Raw genomic sequence first — 24638 nt, forward strand, 5'->3', positions numbered from 1 at the left:
ACATTATTCCCTTATCCAAACGTTTAGTTTAGAGATTCAGCGCGGAAACAGGCCCTTCGGCCCACCGAGTCCGCGCTGACCAGCGATCCCCGCACATTAACACTATCCTACACACACTAGGGACAATTTTTACATTTACCAAACCAATTAACGTACAAACCTGCACGTCTTTGGAGTGCGGGAGGAAACCCACGCAGGTCACGGTGAGAGCGTACAAACTCCGTACAGACTGCACCCGCAGTCGGGATCGAACTCAGGTCTCCGGTGCTGCATTCGCTGTAAGGCAGCAACTCTACCGCTGCGCCACCGTGACGTCTAAACGTTATTCCCTTCTCATGTATCTGTACACTGTAAATGGATCGATTGTAATCATATATTACCTTTCCGCTGACTGGATAGCATGCAAGGAAGAAGCTTTTCACTGTACCTCGTTACACGTGACTATAAACTAAACTGAAGTCCCCAGGGAAGAAGGGTCTCGACCCGAAACGTCACCCATTCCTTCTCTCCAGAGATGCTGCCTGTCCCGTTGAGTTACTCCAGCATTTTAATGGCTATCTTTGGTTTAAACCAGGCCCACTGGTGTATCCTCATTGTTGCCCCCTCCCACCTCAGCTCCCCCGCCCCCACATACCGGAGACGTTGACAGCAAAGTGGGAGGTCTCGCTGCCGGACGGGCCGCTGGCCACACAGGTGTAACGGCCAGAGTCCTGGCGCACCGAGTCGGTGATCTGCAGGTATTCGGCGGTGATGCGGGTGCGGTTGTTGGCGGGCAGCTGCACCCCATCCTTGGTCCACGCGATGCTCTGGATGTCCTCACGCAGTCGACAGCGCAGCTGCAGCGAGTCTCCCGGGTGTGTGGAGTACAGCTCCACCTCCGACCTCTGCTTCAGCGACACTGCAGGACCAGGGCAGGGAGGAAGGAGCAAGGTCAGGTGTGGTAGCAGGAGAATTAGGCCATTCAGCCCATCAAGTCTACTCCTCCATTCAATCATGGCTGATATATCTCTCTCTCCTAACCCCATTCTCTCTCTCCTAACCCTGCCTTCTCCACATCACCCCCTGACACCCGTACTAATCAAGAATCTGTGTGTTTATGTCTGTGTGCGTTTATATGTGTGTGTTTATATGTGTGTGTGTGCTTGTGTGTGTGTGTTTATATGTGTGTGTTTATATGTGTGTGTGTGTGTGCGTGCGTGTGTGTGTGTGTTTATATGTGTGTGTGAGTGTGTGTGTGTGTGTTTATATGTGTGTGTGTGCGTTTATATGTGTGTGTGTTTATGTGTGTGCGCGTGTGTGTGTTTATATGTGTGTGTTTATATGTGTGTGTGTGTGTGTGTGTGTGTGTGTGTGTGTGTGTGTGTGTGTTTATACAAAATGTATAAAAAATGGCCTTTATTAAAATCTGACAATGTGCACTTTAACCACGTGATATTTTTTCTATTTTTTCTATTACAAATCTCAAATTGTGGAGGACAGAGGCAAATAAATAAATGATGTGTCTTTGTCCCAAACATTATGGAGGGCACTGTGTGACCTCTGGTCCTAGACTCTCCCACTAGTGGAAACATCCTCTCCACATCCACTCTATCCAGGCCTTTCCAACATCTACTGGGAGTAAAGCAGGGCTGGAAAAAAAGATTCCCTAAAATTGCCTCCTTCGCTGGCTGCCAAGTAAGTCACGCGTGTGCTTGGCTTGATGAATGCAGGCCGTCACGCAGCGCCTCCAACGCTGGCCCCCAGGAGAGAATGGAGTCTTGAGATAAGTGATTCAGACCAGACCAGCAAACACACAAAAAAAATATTAAGCCTTCATTTCCTGTTGGAGGCGGGTGCCAAGAGGAAAAACCTTGGGAAGAGGGAGGGCGAGGGGTCTGAGCAGAACCTGGAGCTGTGCAAGCAGCAGCCGTGGAAACAGCCTGACGCTAACTGGCCCAGTTCTATCAGTAATAGGAACAGGCAGCACATAGACACTAAATGTCAGAGTGACTCAGTCTGGACTCTTATTCAGACTCTTCTTCATTTATTTATGTGCAGGAAGGAACTGCACAGGTTGGTTCAAACCGAAGATAGACACAAAATGCCGGAGTAATTCAGCGGCCAGATAGCAACTATGGGAAAAAGGGATAGGTGAGGTTCCGAGTTGGGACCGTTCTCCAGAGAAGCTGTCTGACCCGCTGAGTTACTCCAGCTTTTTGTGCCCATCTTTGGTTTAAACCAACATCTGCAGTTCCTTCCTACACATAAATAAACCATTTGTCTGAAGACAGGTCCAGACTCAAAACGTCACCTATTCCTTTTCTCCAGAGATGCTGCCCATACTCAAACTTTACTCCAGTCTGAAGAAGGGTCTCGACCCGAAATGTCGCCCATTACCTCCCTCCAGAGATGCCGCCTGTCCCGCTGAGTTACTTCAACATTTTGTGTACAGCTTTTTGTGCCTATCTTTGGTGTAAACCAGCATCTGCAGTTCCTTCCTACATATGTTTACTTTAGCTTAGAGAGACAGCATGGAAGCAGGCCCTTCGGCCCATCAAGTCCGGGCCGTCCAGCGATCCTCACACCCTCACTCTATCCTACACACACTAATGATCATTTACAATTTTAGAAAAGCCAATTAAACTACAAACCTGGATGTTTATGGCGAGTGGGAGGAAACCGGAAATCCCGGAGAAAGCCCACGCTGGTCGTGGGGAGAACATGCAAACTCCGCACAGACAGCACACATAGTCAGGATCGAACCCGGGTCTGGGGCGTGGTTGCAGCTGGAATTCTGGCGCAGACTCCCTAGGAGTTTAGTTTAGTTTGATGAAGATCGGGGGAGAGACATTGTTCTCGACCATGCACAAGCTTGACCAAGAGTGTGATTGAAATGTACTTATACAAGGAGAAGCTTTTATGAATTATCTTACTGTTTGTACTACTACAATGAAGAAACTATTAATCAAGAGACTGTTTTTGGAAGATTCATCATATGACGGCATTGAATGTCTCGTGGGTGCATATCGATTACCTTCTGATCCACGGCCATCATTTAAAGTGACCATTGAGGACTAAAACCTTGAGACGCTGTAAAAACCGGCTGCATCTCTGGAGATAAGGAATGGATGATGTTTCTGGTCGAGACCCTACTTCAGGCCCGAAACGACACCCATTGCTTCTCTCCAGAGATGCTGCCCGAGATACTCCAGCTTTTTGCGTCTATCTTCGGTTAAACCAGCATCTGCAGTTCCTTCCTACAAAGTTGGATCAAGGATGGTCTGTGGGGGTCACCAAGGAGATATTTCAGAGTGTGGGGCGATTGTAATATGTGAGTGGAGATCTGCTTCTGTGGCTCACGGGCGAATAGTCGTCTGTGTTTGACGCCATCTTGGACGCGGTCAGAACACGAAGGAGGGGCTGCAACGTGATTCTGCCCGCAGTGCGGTCGACGTGTTTGCTCCCGCGTCACAGACTGAGAGTGCGTTGGACAGAGGGGCCAAATCATCGACCTCTAGACTACACAAGATACACAGAGGCAGCGGCGACTGTCGATACTTCCGACTACAATTCACACTCGCCATGCTGCACACAACACACAAACCCTGCTTATGTATGTGTTTTAGATGACATCTTATTCCTTAAAAAGCTTCATAGTCTCTGCAGTAGGCCCAAAGCCTCAATTTCACAAAGTCAGGGCCGACAAGTGAATAATATCTGCAGGATACATTTGCGAGCTGCACGGTGGCACAGCGGTAGATTTGCCGCCTCACAGCGCCAGAGACTCCGTACCGGTCCTGACGCCGGGTGCTGTCCGAAGCCAATTAACCTACAGACATCTGTAGTGTGTGACAAGACCTGAGCACCAGGAGAAAACCCACGTGACCGCATACAAACTCCATACAGGCAAGCACCCGTGGTCATGAATCAACCCGGGTCTCTGGCGCTGTGAAGCAGCAACTCCACAGCTGCACCACCGTGCCACCCTCTCTGCATGATCTGCGCCCGCTCCAGCATGGCAACATCTGTCCTGTAACACGGTGCCCGGGACTGAACTCAATATTCTAAAGTCTGAAGAAGAGTCGACCCAAAACATCGGCCAGTCCTTCTCTCCAGAGATGCTGCCTGTCCCGCTGAGTTACTCCAGCATTTTGTGTCTATCTTCAATTTAAACCTGCATCTGCCGTTCCGTCCTAGTTGTACAGGGCCCCGGTGAGACCGCACCTGGAGTATTGTGTGCAGCTTTGGTCTCCTAATTTGAGGAAGTACATTCTTGCTATTGAGAGAGAGCAACGTAGGTTCACCGGGTTAATTCCTGGGATGGCGGGACTGACATATGATGAAAGAATGGGTCGACTGGACGTATTCACTAGAATTGCACTACTACTACTGTATGTACGTATATATATTTATTGCTCATTATTCTATGTTCGCTCTTCTGGGTGAGATGCTAACTGCATTTTGTTGTCTCTGTACACTGCACAATGACAATAAAGATTGAATCTGAATCTGAATCTGATGAGAGGGGATCTTATCGAAACATATAAAATTCTTAAATGGATTGGACAGGCTAGATGCAGGAAAAACCTTTCCGATGTTGGGGGAGTCCAGAACCAGGGGTCACAGTTTTAGAATAAGGGGTCGGCCATTTAGGACTGAGATGATGAAAAACTTTTTCACACGGCGAGTTGTGAATCTGCGGAATTCTCTGCCACAGAAGGCAGCGGAGGCCAATTCACTGGATGTTTTCAAGAGAGAGTTAGATCTAGCTCTTAGAGCTAAAGGAATCAAGGGATATGGGGAGAAATCAGGAACGGGGTACAGGTTCACAATCTTTTATCCGAAATTCCGAAAACCGAAAAGCTCCGAAAACCGAACATTTTTAACTGCCGGGATCGAGGCGCAAACTCGCGACCTTGCGGCCACGAGCCGAGCACTCTACCACTGAACCACCCGTTAAACGTTAAAATCTACGCTAAAAATCTTCCATTCCGAAATCCGAAAAATTCCGAAATCCGAAAAGTGTCTGGTCCCAAGGTTTTCGGATAAGAGATTGTAAACCTGTTTTAATTTTGGATGATCAGCCATGATGATATTGTATGGCGGTGCGTGGAGATGCCGCTGATAATTCAGGAAGGTTGACCCATGTCGGGGTCACAGTTGACCATGGTTGACCCATGCCAGGGCCACAGTTTACCATGGTTGACCCATGCCAAGGCCATGGTTGACCCATGCCAGGGCCACATTTGACCATGGTTGACCCATTGCCGGGGCCACAGTTGACCATGGTTGACCCATGCCAGGGCCACATTTGACCATGGTTGACCCATTGCCGGGGCCACAGTTGACCATGGTTGACCCATGCCAGGGCCACATTTGACCATGGTTGACCCATGCCGGGGCCACAGTTGACCATGGTTGACCCATGCCAGGGCCACAGTTGACCCAACATGGCAACTTACCCCCTGCTGCCAATTATCAGCCTCTTGCCAACGTGCCACTCATTGATGGTCACTTCAACAGAGGAGTGAAGTGGCATCAAGCGGGCATGCGCAAGGGGTTGGGTATGCGGTGCAGGGAAGCAGTAAGTTGGCACAGAATTCATGCAAAAATACACAACCACAACAACCCCAAGAAAATGTTTCCCTTTCCAACAAAATCGGCGCACACTCCAACACTGGCTAACCCGGCACGGCTCTGGAGCAGGGTCGAGCAGGCAGTAGGCATCGGGCATTGGCCCGGCACCGGCACCGTGCAGCCTGGCAGACCTGCGCCGGCCATCTCCGGGTTAGCCGGCCCTGGGGTTGGCACGCTGCTTCTTGAAGCGAGGAGCCGCTCAGATTCACGGGCACTGAAGGCACCGAAAGCGGTCAGATCGGTCCGCCCCTCTGGCTTCTGGCCCTCTCGCCCACTCCCTCCCCCCCCACCACCACACACCGGCTGGAAAAAAGAATGAATTTAGGGCATTTGTTGGAAGGTGTGAATCATAAGAGAAAAGAGAGCAGTATGTACCTTGAAGAACTGTCAACCATGCAGAGTGATGGGATATCCCAATAGAATTACCCGCCAAGCATGTATACTGCCCCGCATCCTCAAAAGTAACATTCCGTAAATAGAGAGCCTCCATTTCTTGATCTGTTGTGTCAACACTAGTCGCCTAGAAGAGAAAACAGAAGCAAACGGGACAAGCAGACGAGATGAGAACTGTGGAGAGACAGACATAGGTGGACACCACTGTCATTGGTCACACTCGCCCCACCTCCTAAGGAGGTCCATGGGCTTAAAGCAACACCTGGCTGACAGGTGACCTTCCAGGACTGCAGGAGTCCACACCTGTCCCTAGGAAGCAAAACAGGTCCTCATGTTACGTGTTAAAACCCGCCACCATTTTGGTTTTTGACCAAGCCCATCTCCGCATGCGAGCGATGGGACGCATGGAGAAAATGGAGCCACAATCCACGGGACGGGCCAGGGGGAGGTGGAGGAAAGGCAGGGGAGGTCGGGGAGAGGCTGAAAGGAAGAAGAGAGGCAACAAATGGCACTTGAGGGGCTCGCCGAGAAATTGGGCGGATGAAATCCTCGAGGGTTAGCTGCCGGCTTAGTTAGAAAACAAAAAGGTGCAGGAGTAAGGCCATTCGGCCCTTCGAGCCAGCACCGCCATTCAATATGATCATGGCTGATCATCTAAAATCAGTACCCCCTTCCTGCCTTTTCCCTATATCCCTTGATCCCTTTAGCCCTAAGAAGTTTAGAGATACAGCTTGGAAACAGGCCCTTCGGCCCACCGAGTCTGCACTGACCAGCGATCTCCGCACACTTACACTATTCCTACACATACTAGGGAGAATTTTACATTTATATCAAGCCAATTAACCTACAAACCTGTACGTCTTTGGTTCTTTGGGACTTTTGAGAAGCTGCCTTGTTTTTCCCTGGAGAGTTCCCTCAGGATTAGCTGGTCACCAGTGGACCAGCATTGGTGCCTTTCAACACCCTCTGTTGCCCAGGCCGGGCAGGTCAAACATATTGTGGGAGTCCAGGCCGCAGATATTCCCCGTACACCCCACGTTACCAACCAAGTGCCTTTTCCCTCAGGATTAGCGCTCCTCTAGTGGACCTGTATTGCCACCTTCCATCAGCCTCTGTTGCCCCTGGAGGTTGTGGGTCTCCAGGCCGCAGTTATTCCCCCTACACTGGACAATCGCAAAGGCCCAGCCACCGGCCAAGTACACGTGACTGTGCTCGGATGTGTGAGGTGGTATTTGTGGGGTTGGGGAGAACTTTGAATTCCAAGAGCTCTCTTGGTTTAGAAGCACAGGGGAAGGCCAATGGGCCCAATCTACCAACCAATATGGCCAGGGGTATTATAGGGCCGTACAGCTTGTTACAGCATCCAGCTAACCCACACACCCAAAGCTGGTGGCCAAAGACGTACCTTCAGCACTTGGAGGTAGGGAGAGCCATCGGGCCCCATCCTGCTGCCATTGACCATGACGTGCTTGAGCCACTGGATGTGGGGCTGGGGGTCGCTGTAGACCTTGCACACAAACTCCACATCGCTGCCCACCGTCACCATCTTGTTGGCAGGCAGGCCCGCCTGGAGGATGGGCCGGTGAGGGGATCGCTCTGGGAGAGGGTCACGGGGGCAACGAGGGAGAGAGAGAGAGAGAGAGAGAGAGGTTGGAGAGAGACAAGAGGGAGAGAGCGGAGAGAGAGAGGAGCGAGAGAGAGGAGAGGAGGGGAGAGAAGGGGAGAGAAGGGGAGAGAGAGGGAAGAGAGAGGGGAGAGGGAGGGGAGGAGGGACAGAGGGGAGAGAGATAGAGAGATAGAGAAGAGAAAAGGGGAGAGGGTGGGATGAGAGACAGGGAAGAGAGAGTGGAAAGGGAGGGGAGGAAGGGGTATAGAGGGCGAGAGAGAGTGCAGGTAGAGTGAATGAGGGGGAGAGAGACAGACAGAGAGCGTGCGAGCGAGACAGAGAGGGGGAGAGAATGAGAGAGAGATTTAGGTTTCCAATTGTCATGTAACCTTTGCTATCCAATCTGATCAGATAGTATCATGGTTCAATGGTACGCGATTGTTACTTGTAAGTAAGTCCAGTGAAAATGCTTGTTTGCTTACACTTCAGTGACAATGCTTGTATACATTAGGCACAACCATACTGGAGTACTGTTGTGTAAGGCAGTCGACCACACTGTCCGTACACCAGTCGCCATGTTTCTGGCACCTTCCAGTCACAATAAGAACCCGTGTAAGGTCCAGGTGCAGGAACAGCTTCCTCCCTACAGCCATTTGGCGATTAAACACTCCAACCTCCGAAGAAGCTCAGAACTACAACAGACTATTATTGTTATCATTGGACTATTATTGATTGTATTTTTGTGTGTACGTATGTGACAATAGACAATAGGTGCAGGAGCAGGCCATTCGGCCCTTCGAGCCAGCACCGCCATTAAATCAGAGGCAGGAAACACGTTCCCGATGATGGGGGAGTCCAGAACCAGGGGCCACAGTTTAAAGAATAAGGAGTAAGCCATTTAGAACAGAGATGAGGAAACACTTTTTCACTCAGAGAGTGGTGAGTCTGTGGGATTCTCTGCCTCAGATGGCAGTGGAGGCCGGTTCCCTGAGTACATTCAAGTGAGAGCTAGATAGGGCTCTTAGAGATAGCGGAGTCAGGGGATATGGGGAGAAGGCAGGAACGGGGTACTGATTGGGGATGATCAGCCATGATCACATTGAATGGCGGTGCTGGCTCGAAGGGCCGAATGGCCTACTCCTGCACCTATTGTCTATTGTACCTGTCTAACTGCTTCTGTATCTAAATGATTGTGAATTGTGTGTGTCTTGAAGCTGTCGTGGCACTGTAATTTCCTGAAAAGGATTATTAAAGGAATAATCTAATCTAATTGAATAGTTACATCTAATTTATGCAGATTCTGTGCATAATGTCTGCATAGTTGGCATGTCTGTGACTGTGCCTTTGATGCTGATGTCAGTAAGGGTTCATTGTACCCATATCGGTTTAACGGACAATAAAGATAGACACAAAATGCTGGAGTAACTTAGTGGGTCAGGCAGCATCTCTGGAGAAAAGGGATAGGTGACGTTTTGGGTCGAGGCCCTTCATCAGAATGGGTTTGCCTGACCCGCTGAGTTACTCCAGAACTTTGTGTCTATCTTCGACGTGGACTCGGTGGGCCGAAGGGCCTGTTTCAGCGCTGTATCTCTAAACTAAACTAACGTTACATTCACCTCATCAGCAGGCCGAGATTCATTGTCAATCTGTTGCGAGGAGTTTGAAGCCCACCAGGTTTTGTGAGGGAAAATTGAACACAACTGATTAAATAAACTTGGAATCAAAACTCCTTTAAAGCCCTGTCCCACGGTACGAGTTCATTCCAAAAGCTCTCCCGAGTTTGCAGCTGATTCGAACTCGGAGATTTACGGTAATGGCCACTCGTCGGTACTCGGGGCTCTCGTGGACATTTCTCAACATGTTGTAAAATCTTCATGAGTCTTCCCGTGCTTACCTGCCGTTAGCGAGTCTTCCCGAGTACCTACCGTTAGCGTTACGAGCCGCTAAGAGACGTCCCCGAGCACCGACGTACCTGCTACGTACATTCTCCTTGCTTACCACGAGTTTGATTTTTTTTAAGCTCGGGAGAGGATCTTGGAATAAACTCGTACTGTGGGACAGGGCCATTAGACTTTTGAAATATATAGGGTGGAAACAAACCCTTCGGCCCACCGAGCCGGCCCAGACCAACAATCCCGTGACACCATACTGGTGAACACTTCACCGATGGGCAGCACAGGCACAGCGGGCAGAGGTGCTGCCTCACCGATCCACACACCCGGGTTCGATCCTGACCTTGGGTGCTGTCTGTGTGGAGTTTGCACGTTCTCCCCGTGACCACGTGGGTTCTCTCTGGGTGCTCCGGTTTCCTCCCACTTCGACGGGTGGCGGGGGCCTGGAACACATTCCCAGGGGTGGCGGTGGTGGCAGATGTCATAGTGGCGTTTAGGACACTTTTGGATAGCCACGTATATATGATGACGAAGATAAGACATAAAAAGCTGGAGTAACTCAGCGGGACAGGCAGCATCTCCGGAGAGAAGGAACATTTCGTTACTCCAGCTTTTTGTGTCTTATCTTCAGCTTCCGTAGAGACAGCTTTGCAGAGACAGTTTCAGCACAGACAGCTTCCGCAGAGGCCGACTGACCGCAGCCCATCTGCACTCACGTGCTTCCTTGTTGCTCTTCTCATCCGACTTGATCCCCTCGTCATCATCCTCATCCTCATCCTCGTCATCATCCTCATCCTCATCCTCGTCATCCTCTTCCACGGAGTAGACGGCGTCTGGCGGAGAGACAAGAGGTGAGTGAGGGGTCACAGCTCGCCCAGAGTACCCGTCTCCCCGACCACAACACCGCCCACCGTCTCATCCCCCCCCCCCCCCCACCCCCGCCCACCGTCTCATCCACCCCCCCACCCCCGCCCACCGTCTCAGGCAACTGAACCATCCCACCACCAACCAGAAGGTAGACAAAAATGCTGGATTAACTCAGCGGGTGAGGCAGCATCTATGAAGCGAAGGAACAGGTGACGTTTCGGGTCGAGACCCTTCTTCAGACTGATGAGGGGGTGGGGGGGGGAGCGGGAAGAAGAAAGGAAGAGGCGGAGACAGTGGGCTGTGGGAGAGCTGGGAGGGGGAGGGGAAGGAGGGAGAAAGCAGGGACTACCTGAAATTCGAGGTCAATATGTCAGGTGTAAGACCCCAGTTCTTCTTTAATTCTGAACGGCCACTGAATCATCAGTGCCCAAAACCCAACTCACTGGGTCTCAAGACACCAGGTTCAGCCCCCTCCTCCCCCCCCCCCCCCCGCATGATCCGAGACCCCAGGGCTTCTGGTGGTTACCCTCGCCCCTCACTGCCCCAATCATCCATTCCCAAGACCCCAGACTCATCCACCATGGTCCAACCTCAGACATCCTGGTGCCCCTCCTATGTGTCATCACCACCAATATCACCAATGCCCAAGGCCCTCATCACCAGGGGGCCCCAGGTTCAGACCCCCCTTATCCAAGATCCCAGGCCCATGGTGGGCCTCCAAGGTGCCCTCACCACCCCAATCACAGGGCCCAAGACCCCTTAAGGGGCGGAGCGGTAGAGCTAGTGTCTTACAGCGCCAGGGACCTAGGTTCGATCCTGACTACAGGTGCTTGTCTGTACGGAGTTTGTACCTTCTCCCCGTGACCCACGTGGGTTTTCCCCCAGTTCTCCAGTTTCCTCCCACACTCCAAAGACGTACAGGTTTCTAGGTTAATTGGATTCGTGTAAATGTTAAATTGCCCCGAGTGTGTGTAGGGTTGTATTTGTGTGCGGGATCGCTGGTCGGTGCGGACCCGAGTGGGCTGAAGGGCCGTGCTGTATCTCTAAATAAACTTAAAAACACCGCTGTGCCCAAGACCCCAGGTTTCAAATCCCCATGATCCAAGACCCCAGGCCCATGGTGTCCACCCTCTGGGCCTTCAGAACCTAATCACTACGGGATGGCAGGCATAGCCTCCCACTCTGGTCCAAAACCCTAAACATTATTCCCTTATCCAAACGTTTAGTTTAGAGATTCAGCGCGGAAACAGGCCCTTCGGCCCACCGAGTCCGCGCTGACCAGCGATCCCCGCACATTAACACTATCCTACACACACTAGGGACAATTTTTACATTTACCAAACCAATTAACGTACAAACCTGCACGTCTTTGGAGTGCGGGAGGAAACCCACGCAGGTCACGGTGAGAGCGTACAAACTCCGTACAGACTGCACCCGCAGTCGGGATCGAACTCAGGTCTCCGGTGCTGCATTCGCTGTAAGGCAGCAACTCTACCGCTGCGCCACCGTGACGTCTAAACGTTATTCCCTTCTCATGTATCTGTACACTGTAAATGGATCGATTGTAATCATATATTACCTTTCCGCTGACTGGATAGCATGCAAGGAAGAAGCTTTTCACTGTACCTCGTTACACGTGACTATAAACTAAACTGAAGACCCCAGGGAAGAAGGGTCTCGACCCAATACGTCACCCATTCCTTCTCTCCAGAGATGCTGCCTGTCCCGTTGAGTTACTCCAGCATTTTAATGGCTATCTTTGGTTTAAACCAGGCCCACTGGTGTATCCTCATTGTTGCCCCCTCCCACCTCAGCTCCCCCGCCCCCACATACCGGAGACGTTGACAGCAAAGTGGGAGGTCTCGCTGCCGGACGGGCCGCTGGCCACACAGGTGTAACGGCCAGAGTCCTGGCGCACCGAGTCGGTGATCTGCAGGTATTCGGCGGTGATGCGGGTGCGGTTGTTGGCGGGCAGCTGCACCCCATCCTTGGTCCACGCGATGCTCTGGATGTCCTCACGCAGTCGACAGCGCAGCTGCAGCGAGTCTCCCGGGTGTGTGGAGTACAGCTCCACCTCCGACCTCTGCTTCAGCGACACTGCAGGACCAGGGCAAGGAGGAAGGAGCAAGGTCAGGTGTGGTAGCAGGAGAATTAGGCCATTCAGCCCATCAAGTCTACTCCTCCATTCAATCATGGCTGATATATCTCTCTCTCCTAACCCCATTCTCTCTCTCCTAACCCTGCCTTCTCCACATCACCCCCTGACACCCGTACTAATCAAGAATCTGTGTGTTTATGTCTGTGTGCGTTTATATGTGTGTGTTTATATGTGTGTGTGTGCTTGTGTGTGTGTGTTTATATGTGTGTGTTTATATGTGTGTGTGTGTGTGCGTGCGTGTGTGTGTGTGTTTATATGTGTGTGTGAGTGTGTGTGTGCGTGTGTGTATTTATATGTGTGTGTGTGTGCGTTTATATGTGTGTGTGTTTATGTGTGTGCGCGTGTGTGTGTTTATATGTGTGTGTTTATTTTTGTGTGTGTGTGTGTGTGTGTGTGTGTGTGTGTGTGTGTGTGTGTGTGTGTGTGTGTGTGTTTATACAAAATGTATAAAAAATGGCCTTTATTAAAATCTGACAATGTGCACTTTAACCACGTGATATTTTTTCTATTTTTTCTATTACAAATCTCAAATTGTGGAGGACAGAGGCAAATAAATAAATGATGTGTCTTTGTCCCAAACATTATGGAGGGCACTGTGTGACCTCTGGTCCTAGACTCTCCCACTAGTGGAAACATCCTCTCCACATCCACTCTATCCAGGCCTTTCCAACATCTACTGGGAGTAAAGCAGGGCTGGAAAAAAAGATTCCCTAAAATTGCCTCCTTCGCTGGCTGCCAAGTAAGTCACGCGTGTGCTTGGCTTGATGAATGCAGGCCGTCACGCAGCGCCTCCAACGCTGGCCCCCAGGAGAGAATGGAGTCTTGAGATAAGTGATTCAGACCAGACCAGCAAACACACAAAAAAAATATTAAGCCTTCATTTCCTGTTGGAGGCGGGTGCCAAGAGGAAAAACCTTGGGAAGAGGGAGGGCGAGGGGTCTGAGCAGAACCTGGAGCTGTGCAAGCAGCAGCCGTGGAAACAGCCTGACGCTAACTGGCCCAGTTCTATCAGTAATAGGAACAGGCAGCACATAGACACTAAATGTCAGAGTGACTCAGTCTGGACTCTTATTCAGACTCTTCTTCATTTATTTATGTGCAGGAAGGAACTGCACAGGTTGGTTCAAACCGAAGATAGACACAAAATGCCGGAGTAATTCAGCGGCCAGATAGCAACTATGGGAAAAAGGGATAGGTGAGGTTCCGAGTTGGGACCGTTCTCCAGAGAAGCTGTCTGACCCGCTGAGTTACTCCAGCTTTTTGTGCCCATCTTTGGTTTAAACCAACATCTGCAGTTCCTTCCTACACATAAATAAACCATTTGTCTGAAGACAGGTCCAGACTCAAAACGTCACCTATTCCTTTTCTCCAGAGATGCTGCCCATACTCAAACTTTACTCCAGTCTGAAGAAGGGTCTCGACCCGAAATGTCGCCCATTACCTCCCTCCAGAGATGCCGCCTGTCCCGCTGAGTTACTTCAACATTTTGTGTACAGCTTTTTGTGCCTATCTTTGGTGTAAACCAGCATCTGCAGTTCCTTCCTACATATGTTTACTTTAGCTTAGAGAGACAGCATGGAAGCAGGCCCTTCGGCCCATCAAGTCCGGGCCGTCCAGCGATCCTCACACCCTCACTCTATCCTACACACACTAATGATCATTTACAATTTTAGAAAAGCCAATTAAACTACAAACCTGGATGTTTATGGCGAGTGGGAGGAAACCGGAAATCCCGGAGAAAGCCCACGCTGGTCGTGGGGAGAACATGCAAACTCCGCACAGACAGCACACATAGTCAGGATCGAACCCGGGTCTGGGGCGTGGTTGCAGCTGGAATTCTGGCGCAGACTCCCTAGGAGTTTAGTTTAGTTTGATGAAGATCGGGGGAGAGACATTGTTCTCGACCATGCACAAGCTTGACCAAGAGTGTGATTGAAATGTACTTATACAAGGAGAAGCTTTTATGAATTATCTTACTGTTTGTACCACTACAATGAAGAAACTATTAATCAAGAGACTGTTTTTGGAAGATTCATCATATGACGGCATTGAATGTCTCGTGGGTGCATATCGATTACCTTCTGATCCACGGCCATCATTTAAAGTGACCATTGAGGACTAAAACCTTGAGACGCTGTAAAAACCGGCTGCATCTCTGGAGATAAGGAATGGATGATGTTTCTGGTCGAGACCCTACTTCAGGCCCGAAACGACACCCATTGCTTCTCTCCAGAGATGCTGCCCGAGATACTCCAGCTTTTTGCGTCTATCTTCGGTTAAACCAGCATCTGCAGTTCCTTCCTACAAAGTTGGATCAAGGATGGTCTGTGGGGGTCACCAAGGAGATATTTCAGAGTGTGGGGCGATTGTAATATGTGAGTGGAGATCTGCTTCTGTGGCTCACGGGCGAATAGTCGTCTGTGTTTGACGCCATCTTGGACGCGGTCAGAACACGAAGGAGGGGCTGCAACGTGATTCTGCCCGCAGTGCGGTCGACGTGTTTGCTCCCGCGTCACAGACTGAGAGTGCGTTGGACAGAGGGGCCAAATCATCGACCTCTAGACTACACAAGATACACAGAGGCAGCGGCGACTGTCGATACTTCCGACTACAATTCACACTCGCCATGCTGCACACAACACACAAACCCTGCTTATGTATGTGTTTTAGATGACATCTTATTCCTTAAAAAGCTTCATAGTCTCTGCAGTAGGCCCAAAGCCTCAATTTCACAAAGTCAGGACCGACAAGTGAATAATATCTGCAGGATACATTTGCGAGCTGCACGGTGGCACAGCGGTAGATTTGCCGCCTCACAGCGCCAGAGACTCCGTTCCGGTCCTGACGCCGGGTGCTGTCCGAAGCCAATTAACCTACAGACATCTGTAGTGTGTGACAAGACCTGAGCACCAGGAGAAAACCCACGTGACCGCATACAAACTCCATACAGGCAAGCACCCGTGGTCATGAATCAACCCGGGTCTCTGGCGCTGTGAAGCAGCAACTCCACAGCTGCACCACCGTGCCACCCTCTCTGCACGATCTGCGCCCGCTCCAGCATGGCAACATCTGTCCTGTAACACGGTGCCCGGGACTGAACTCAATATTCTAAAGTCTGAAGAAGAGTCGACCCAAAACATCGGCCAGTCCTTCTCTCCAGAGATGCTGCCTGTCCCGCTGAGTTACTCCAGCATTTTGTGTCTATCTTCAATTTAAACCTGCATCTGCCGTTCCGTCCTAGTTGTACAGGGCCCCGGTGAGACCGCACCAGGAGTATTGTGTGCAGCTTTGGTCTCCTAATTTGAGGAAGTACATTCTTGCTATTGAGAGAGAGCAACGTAGGTTCACCGGGTTAATTCCTGGGATGGCGGGACTGACATATGATGAAAGAATGGGTCGACTGGACGTATTCACTAGAATTGCACTACTACTACTGTATGTACGTATATATATTTATTGCTCATTATTCTATGTTCGCTCTTCTGGGTGAGATGCTAACTGCATTTTGTTGTCTCTGTACACTGCACAATGACAATAAAGATTGAATCTGAATCTGAATCTGATGAGAGGGGATCTTATCGAAACATATAAAATTCTTAAAGGGATTGAACAGGCTAGATGCAGGAAAAACCTTTCCGATGTTGGGGGAGTCCAGAACCAGGGGTCACAGTTTTAGAATAAGGGGTCGGCCATTTAGGACTGAGATGATGAAAAACGTTTTCACACGGCGAGTTGTGAATCTGCGGAATTCTCTGCCACAGAAGGCAGCGGAGGCCAATTCACTGGATGTTTTCAAGAGAGAGTTAGATCTAGCTCTTAGAGCTAAAGGAATCAAGGGATGTGGGGAGAAATCAGGAACGGGGTACAGGTTCACAATCTTTTATCCGAAATTCCGAAAACCGAAAAGCTCCGAAAACCGAACATTTTTAACTGCCGGGATCGAGGCGCAAACTCGCGACCTTGCGGCCACGAGCCGAGCACTCTACCACTGAGCCACCCGTTAAACGTTAAAATCTATGCTAAAAATCTTCCATTCCGAAATCCGAAAAATTCCGAAATCCGAAAAGTGTCTGGTCCCAAGGTTTTCGGATAAGAGATTGTGAACCTGTTCTAATTTTGGATGATCAGCCATGTTGATATTGTATGGCGGTGCTGGCTCGAAGGGCCAAATGGCTTACTCCTGCACCTATGTTTCTTGCCACTTCTCCCATTAAGTCCCAAGAGCATCCGCTACCCCCCCCCCCCCCCCCCCCCCCTCCCAGCAAGAGTGAGGGTGTTCCTACCTTGCTCTGGAAGTGTCAGAGCAGGCCGTGCGGTGGAGAGGGAGAGAAGGCCAAGCAGAGCCCAGCACACCAGGTCAACGCAGCTGTTCATTCCACTACCACGTATGCTCGCCCACAGCCTGTCCTATCACCACCTGGGCGCCCGTCCCATCGGCTTGCTCCGTCACTGTCTGAATCTCTCAGCTGGAAACGGACCCGCTGCAAAAGAAGACAAACACATCTGTTAGTGCGAACATTCACCCCCTACCCCAGATCCAGCCCTACTCCCCGACAGATGCAATGAAGCTTTGGTTTAGTCTGGTCCAGTCTCTCCACATCATTGGCTATATCTCCCCTTCCCCTTATCCATTTAGGGCCGGTCCCACCAGCATGCGACTGCATGCGACGAGCGTGACCAAACCGGTTGCGGGGGCCACGCGGAGGTCGAGTGATCCCGTACGAGTTGACATGAAGTTCGAACGAAGTCCGTAGGAAGTTCGCGCGTGACGTACGACGTCAAGACGCTGCGTATGGTGGCGAGAGACGCTGCGCACGCCCGTCGAGGCGGTGCGTACGGCCTCAAGGCGGCTGCGGGCCGGCAGGCCATTCCCGCGCGGAATTTTTGGACAGCGTCAGTTTTTCGGAGCCCCGCGCGATGTTGGGACCAGCTCCGCACAACTCCATTCGGCTCCGGCGATCGAAGTGGGACTGGCCCCGCGAGGCCGTACGGCTCAAGCGACCACGTTAGGTCGCGCTTGCCGCATGCTGTCGCAAGCTCGTGGGATTGGCCCTTAACCAGTCTGAAGAAGGGGCTCGATCCAAAACGTCATCCATTCCTTCTCTTCAGATACGCTGTCTGTCCCGCTGAGTGACTCCAGCTTTTTGTGTCTATCTTCAGTCTGAAGAGGTGTCTCGACCCAACACATCACCCATTGATGCTGCCAACACATCACCCATTGATGCTCCCGTTACTCCAGCATTTTGTGTCTATCTTCGGTGTAAACCTGCATCTGCAGTCCCTTCCTACACTTTCAGTTTAGATTAGTTTAGAGATACCGCGTGGAACCTGCCCATCGGCCCATCGAGTCCGTGCCGAACCAGCGATCACCCTGAATGTTAGAGCCATCCTAACACGAGGAGCAATTCACGATCTTTACCAAAGCCAATTAATCTACAATCCTACACGTCTTTGGAGTGTGGGAGGAAACCGGAGAAAATCCAGGGGGTCACGGGGTGAACGTACAAACTCCGTACAGACAGCACCCATAGTCAGGATCGAACCCGGGACTCAGACGCTGTAAGGCAGCAACTCTACCGCTGCGCCACCGTGCTCTTGACTAAGCTGCTGGCAGGAGGCCTCACTGCTAGTGTAGTTTGGTTTAGTTTATTAGTCACGTGTACCGAGGTACAGTGAAAAGCATTTTTATTGCATGCTATCCAGTCAGCTAAAAGGCTATACATGTTTACAATCAAACCATCCACATTGTACAGTATGCAGGGAACAATCTTTAGTACACAATACAGTGCAATGAAAGTCATATTAAAGATAGTCTTATGAGGTAGATGGAAGGTCAGGACCACTCAAGGGGTTAGTGCGTACAGACAAGCGCACACACACTTAAGCACGTGTATAGGGTCACGAAAGGTCACTGGAGCATAGATCCCTACCCACGTGACCGCAAAATCCAACTGAGGTACAAGCGTCAATTCCGTTGCAGCGAGCAAACGCGATAATTCCCGATATTTTCGATCTTTATATCTCCACGGCAAATGTCCGCTAACCACTTCCGCTGTTGTTGCCCCTTCAGTTCACTCTTGTATTTACCTTCGTTTTTATCTATGTTCTGGACTGTAAAGTAAGATAACTGTGCCTCACGGTCACCCCGACTGGCACAGTTATTTACAGCTCAAAAATGGGCCGTTTTCGCGGTTTTTAACGGGTGTGAAAGTGCGCGTTTTCAGCATCAATAACATGGACCGGAAGTGACGCTTGTACCCCAGTTGGATTTTGCGGTCACGTGGGTGAGGATCTATGCTCCAGTGACCTTTCGTGAAATCACCCTATACACACTCACACCCGCGCAGACGTTGACTCAAGCGCCCACACCCCCGCGCACACGCACACACATACACACAGACTCGCACACACACACAGACACACGCACACACACACACACACACAGACACACGCACACACACACACACGCACACACACACACAGACTCGCACTCACACACAGACACACGCGCACACACACACACACTCGCACACACACACACAGACACACGCACACACACACACAGACTCGCACTCACACACAGAAACACGCGCACACACACACACGCACACACACACACACTCGCACACACACACACAGACACACGCACACACACACACAGACACACGCACACACACGCACACACGCACACACACGCACACACACACACACACTCGCACACACACACACAGACACACGCACACACACACGCACACACACACTCGCACACACACACACAGACACACGCACACACACACAGACACACGCACACACACACACACTCGCACACACGCACACACACACACAGACTCGCACACACACACACACAGACTCGCACACACACACGCACACACACACACAGACTCGCACACACACACACGGACACACACATACAGACACACGCACACACACACACACAGACACACACACAGACACACACACAGACACACGCACAGACTCGCACATACAGACACACGCACACAGACTCGCACACACACACACACACACACACACACACACACAGACTCGCACATACACACACAGACACGCGCACACACACCCGCCCTCTTAGCCACAACCCCACCAGATTCAACCTGTGGTCATCTCTGGACACAAGCACATTCCGCAGGAGACTAATGACCACATCTCCAACACTTACAGGAATGAATCCAAATGTAAATACTTGACGTCACCCAGTTCACAGTTCAGTGTTATGTCCTTACCCACTGCCAGTGATGTGACAGAGGCCAGGAATGTAAGCTGTCATCCGTGTCTGCCTGCCTGCCTGCTCCAGATGTGACTAACGCAGCAATCTTGGCTGCACTCCTGGTTTCCACTCACCACAGCCTCCAGCTCATGTACAACGTTGAAGCCTGCGTCACAACCCAACTCAAGCCAGTCCGAAGAAGGGTCTAAACCCGACACGTCACCCATTCTTTCGCTCCTGAGATGCTGCCTGACTTCCTCCAGCTTTTTGTGTCTATCTTTGGTTTAAACGAGGCTTCGGTGAATGTGTAGGAAGGAACTGCAAATGCTGGTTTCGACAAGATAAGACACAAATAGCTGGAGTAACTTATTGGAACTCCCACTCTCACTTCTGCTTATAGGGGTGGCACTGTGGCGCAGCGGTAGAGTTGCTGCCTTTACCGTGCCGGAGACCCGGGTTAGATCCTGCAAGAGAAAGGTGCAGTGCAGACTTTCAAAAACACTAACTGCGTGAAAGGAAGAAAAATCACACACACATTCACTCACAAAAAATCCAAACTCCCTGGAGGGGAAATAAAACAAACAGCTGGAGACGGGGGAAAGTTACGCGGTTGGAAGCAATCTAAGCGCCGCAGTGTGTGGTAAAATAAAATGTTCCTCAAACATATTTTTCACATTGACGAGGGGGACGGAGATGGGTTGGAATCTATACAAAGGGAGGGGGACAACCGCTCTGGGAGAGAGCTCGGCGCTGGCGGCCGACTTGGTACAAAGCCGCCGAGTTGTACTCAGAAAGTTTGCAACACATCGCCCCAACTTTTCTCCCAGTGAAATCTCACATTGAAACTGACCAGCGCCGCTGCAAATCACTCACCGCCTGGGTGATACGTCCCCGCTCACACACACACGCACGCAACAGGGTTTGGAGATTCTTTTTTCGAAGAATCTTCGTCTTTCTTTACCTTTTGTTCGCCTATGTGTCCCGAGGCTCATGAGCTGCAGGGAGAGCGAGGGAGGGAGGGACGGGGGGAATAAAGACACGTGATGGTCTCAAACCCAAGAACTTCGACTCGCTGCTTCTCGCAAAACTTCTCAGCTAGTTGCTGTCAAGTCAAGTCACTTTTTATTTATATAGCACATTTACAAAGCAACTCTCGTTGGCCAAAGTGCTTTACATTGGTATAAGATCTCCTGATGGCAGGAGATCCAGGTGTGTGTGAACGGGGCTCAGTGTGTCCTTTGCAATGCTCAGCGCTTTTTTTCAGGCAGCTGCTCTGGAACAGTTCTTGTCAGCCAATGATCCTCTCTGCTCCCCCCACTACCCTCGACAGAGCGGGTGGTAACGTATTCCAGTCCCGTATCATCCTTGTGTGAAGGGAATATTGATAGCACAGTTTATTGACATTGAGCCAGTTGATGATGTAGGGACCGTTATTTTGTCTTGTTTCATGGCAGTTGGTGCTCTGGGATGACGGGAGATTTGATGGTGTGATTTTGTGAATCTCCTTGTAAATTGCAATAAGTCTTAGCCTGATTCTGCGGAGATCTAGGGTATCCCATCCGAGGGAAGTCACTATATTGTTCACGCTTGATTTGTGCTTGTAGTCATGACATACAAAGCGGGCTGCTCGACGTTGTACTTTCTCCAGGGTGATCTTGTGGTGAAAGGATCCCATACGGCTCCACAATCAGGGCCGGATTTACGTATAAGGTCGACAAGCTTAAGCTTAGGTCCTACTCACCGGACCCGTCGAACCTCGCCGCCCCACCGACCATCCGCCCACCGGAACCTCCTACTCTTTGCCCGCTGACCCAGACTCCACTCCCCCACCCTCCAGCAGCCCGCAGCCATTGCATTACCTGCAGCCTGGACTCAGCACCGGGCCTGAAGCCTCCACGCTGCTAACTCCCACTCCCCTGGGTTTGACTGCGCTGGATCCTAGTGCTAGTAGCCCCCGCCCTGGTAACCTCAGTGGCTGTTCCACTGGGTCTTCCCCATTCCCCTCAAACCATGTGACCCCAGCTCTTCCACACCCACACTATAGTCCTCATACCCCCCTACCCCCTGACCACCCACCACCCCCCCCCCCCCCCCCCCCCCCACCAGCCCTGGCCTCAGTTCACCCACCTGCCTTCCTCCGGCACCCCCATCATTGCCGTGTGTTCACCATCCCCCCTGACCTCCCCCTCTCAGATACTGAATGGTCTGTCCTCAGCAGAGGCCTCACCTTTGTCCCCCTCCATCCCCACCTCAATGAGTTCCGCGCCCACCACGACTTGGAGCTCTTCTTCCGTCGCCTCCGCCTCACACCGTTCTTCCATGGGAAGGAGTCCTCGCCCCATTGATGATCTCTTTTCCCGTCTCCAACGGACCCCCTCCTCTTGAACCCCCCATCATGGCCATTGGTACACTGAAATTTGGGGGTCAGCATCCGACGTCGGAACGGAAGAACATTCTCAGCGTCTTGTACTTCCTACCGGAGATCGCGGCTCCCGAATTCCACAGGCTGAGCTGGGTGGAGATTCACGCTGGCGGCCCTCGGCAAAGGGTTCCCAGGGCTCCGCGATGTTGAAGTCAGTGCTGCCCGAGGCTGGGAGCTCCGCAAAGCACAGCACCATGATGTTGAAGCAGCAGGCCCAACACTTCAGAGCTTCAAACGGCGATCCAGGTAAGGCATCGCCCGCTCCGCGGTGGATCCAATATGTATTTTAAAACCAATTGTTTAATGACAACATACAGCAGGATCTAAAAATGTCACACTGTCACTGTCGGGTAGTCATGGTCCTCTAGTCATGAGGGCGGGGGATTGGGATGGGAGGGCCTCACAAGTGAAATAGCTTAGGGCCTCTCTTCATCTAAATCCGGCTCTGTCCACAATACTCCAATTTGGGTTTGACCAAGGACTTGTAGGCATTCTCTTTGGCGGATGTACTACATGCGTGAACATTTCTCTTGAGAAGGCCAAGAGTTCTATTTGCTTTGCTAGACACTTGAGCATGTGTCGCCCAACTTAAATCTTTGCTTAATTCGACTCCGAGATATGGGTGATGGTCGACAGCAAGCAATGTACGGCTACCCGTGTTGTATTCTGATAAAAATGGTTTGATCTTGTGTGAGACATGCATGGTATGACATCTGGTTGTATTGAACGACATCTGCCAGGTTTACACTGAAGGTAGACGCAAAGAATTGGAGTAACTCAGCTGGTCAGGCAGCATCTCTGGAGATAAAGGAACAGGCGACGTTTCGGAGTCAAGACCCGTCTTCAGAGTTTAGGGAGAGGCAAACTAGTATGAAAAGGGCACAGAACAAATTGGAGCCCGCAATGATGAACTAGGAGCCCACAATGGTCCATTGTTGGCTGTGGAGGAGGTGATAACGATGGGATACGAACAGTGGAACTGGCAGGATGACTAATGTGGGGCGGGGGGGATGGAGAGAGAGGGAATGCAAGGGTCTTTGCTGGACATTGAGGGGCAGAGTCCAATGGGGACACCCCTCAAACAAGGGAAGGGATATCACTGCAGGGGCCACATGAGAGGCAAGGGTGCTTTGTTCAGTCTTCTTCTTATCGAGTCCACACACAAGATTTGTAGCTGTTCAACCAGAGCTGAACACACTGCTTGGCATCTGCATACAATGGTGTCTGTCTTGTCGCTTCTTGTGCTTCTTGTGCGTGGTGGTGGTGGAAAGATTGGTGGAAACAGGGCCACGACGTGAACGCTCTTTCCTTGACCCCTTGTTCAGTCTGAACAGGGGTCCCGACCCGAAATGTCACCCATTCCTTCTCTCCAGAGATGCTGCCTGTCCCGCTGAGTCAAGAGCGGAACTCGCTATCAAAACATGGAGGGGACGGGGACAAAATATTTTGGCAGCCACGCGCGCATGCGCACACTCACACACACACGCGCGAGGCTTCGGAGGCTCAATCGAGCACCAAATGCAGCTCAACTCTGCCTGTCTCACCGGGATAACTACAGCCCTGTCTGGACTGATGGGATATCAGCGCTGCTTCTCCACGCTGGCCATATTCCCCGCAAGTCCAGGCAGGTTAACCTGGCGGGACAGGCAGAGTTGAGCTGGGTTTAGTGCTGTTTCACTGCGCTGGCCGTGGGCCTGAAGGCACAGCTCGCGTCTGTCTGCTCTGGCCACCCGTGGGGGGGGGGGGGCACTTGGGACAGCGCCGGAGACCCGGCTGGGATCGATCCTGCCTGCGGATGAGGCGCAGGTCTGTGCCACGTCTCCCTCCTCTAATCATCGCGCCTTCGGTCATCAGTCCCACCCCCACTGCCTCGCGGAATGCGGAGATATTAAAATTGGGATCACAAAAACTTGGGGTGGATGTCCCCCACCTCTCAAAACATGGGGGGGACACGTGTCCCCTCTGGCCCCCCCGGGTTTTCCGCCCCTGCGCTGAGTTACGCCAACATTTTGTGTCTGCTTTGTTGAAAGCCATGTGTGAACATTACTGACAATAGACACTGAGAATGTAGGAAGGTTTTCGCGCAGTTTTTATTTTGAACTTAATTTCTATTCTGAATATGGTTTATATTTGGAATTTTTAAACTTATTTAACGATTGGGACGGCATAGTGGTGCAGCGGTAGAGATTGCTGCCTTATAGAGACAAAGACACAGGTTCGATCCTGACTACGAGTTCTGTGTGTACGGAGTTTGCATGTTCTCCCTGTGACCACGTGGGTTTCCTCCGGGTGCTCCAGTTTCCTCCCACACCCCAAAGACGTGCGGGTTTGTAGGACAACTAGCTCTGTAAATTGTCTTGTGTGTAGGGAGTGGTTGCGAAATAGAGATATCATAGAACTAGTGTGAACGTGTGATCAATGGTTGGTGCAGACTCCAT

At 51.2% G+C, this 24638-nt stretch overlaps 1 protein-coding gene across 5 annotated transcripts in view; it reads right to left on the reverse strand.

The window, feature by feature from the left end:
* The window catches only part of LOC116967419 (fibroblast growth factor receptor 1-like), a 40064-nt gene extending 17993 nt beyond the window's left edge, over positions 1 to 22071 (reverse strand). For 2 of the 5 annotated variants that reach the window (XM_033013968.1, XM_033013973.1), the window contains exons 1-6: positions 20652 to 20791; positions 16816 to 17013; positions 12208 to 12480; positions 10224 to 10340; positions 7415 to 7605; positions 5992 to 6136 (exon numbers count right to left, since the gene is read on the reverse strand). In XM_033013968.1, the coding sequence (XP_032869859.1) occupies positions 5992 to 6136; positions 7415 to 7605; positions 10224 to 10340; positions 12208 to 12480; positions 16816 to 16906 (817 nt within the window). In that variant the 5' untranslated portion in view covers positions 16907 to 17013; positions 20652 to 20791. Of the gene's footprint in view, positions 1 to 5991; positions 6137 to 7414; positions 7606 to 10223; positions 10341 to 12207; positions 12481 to 16815; positions 17014 to 20651; positions 20792 to 22048 lie in introns of those variants that run through there. The other 3 variants (XM_033013971.1, XM_033013972.1, XM_033013969.1) reach the window with 3 other exon arrangements.
* Between the last annotated feature and the right edge of the window lie 2567 nt (positions 22072 to 24638).

Source organism: Amblyraja radiata, chromosome 39 (assembly GCF_010909765.2).
Source record: "Amblyraja radiata isolate CabotCenter1 chromosome 39, sAmbRad1.1.pri, whole genome shotgun sequence".
Taxonomy (NCBI): Eukaryota; Metazoa; Chordata; class Chondrichthyes; order Rajiformes; family Rajidae; genus Amblyraja; species Amblyraja radiata.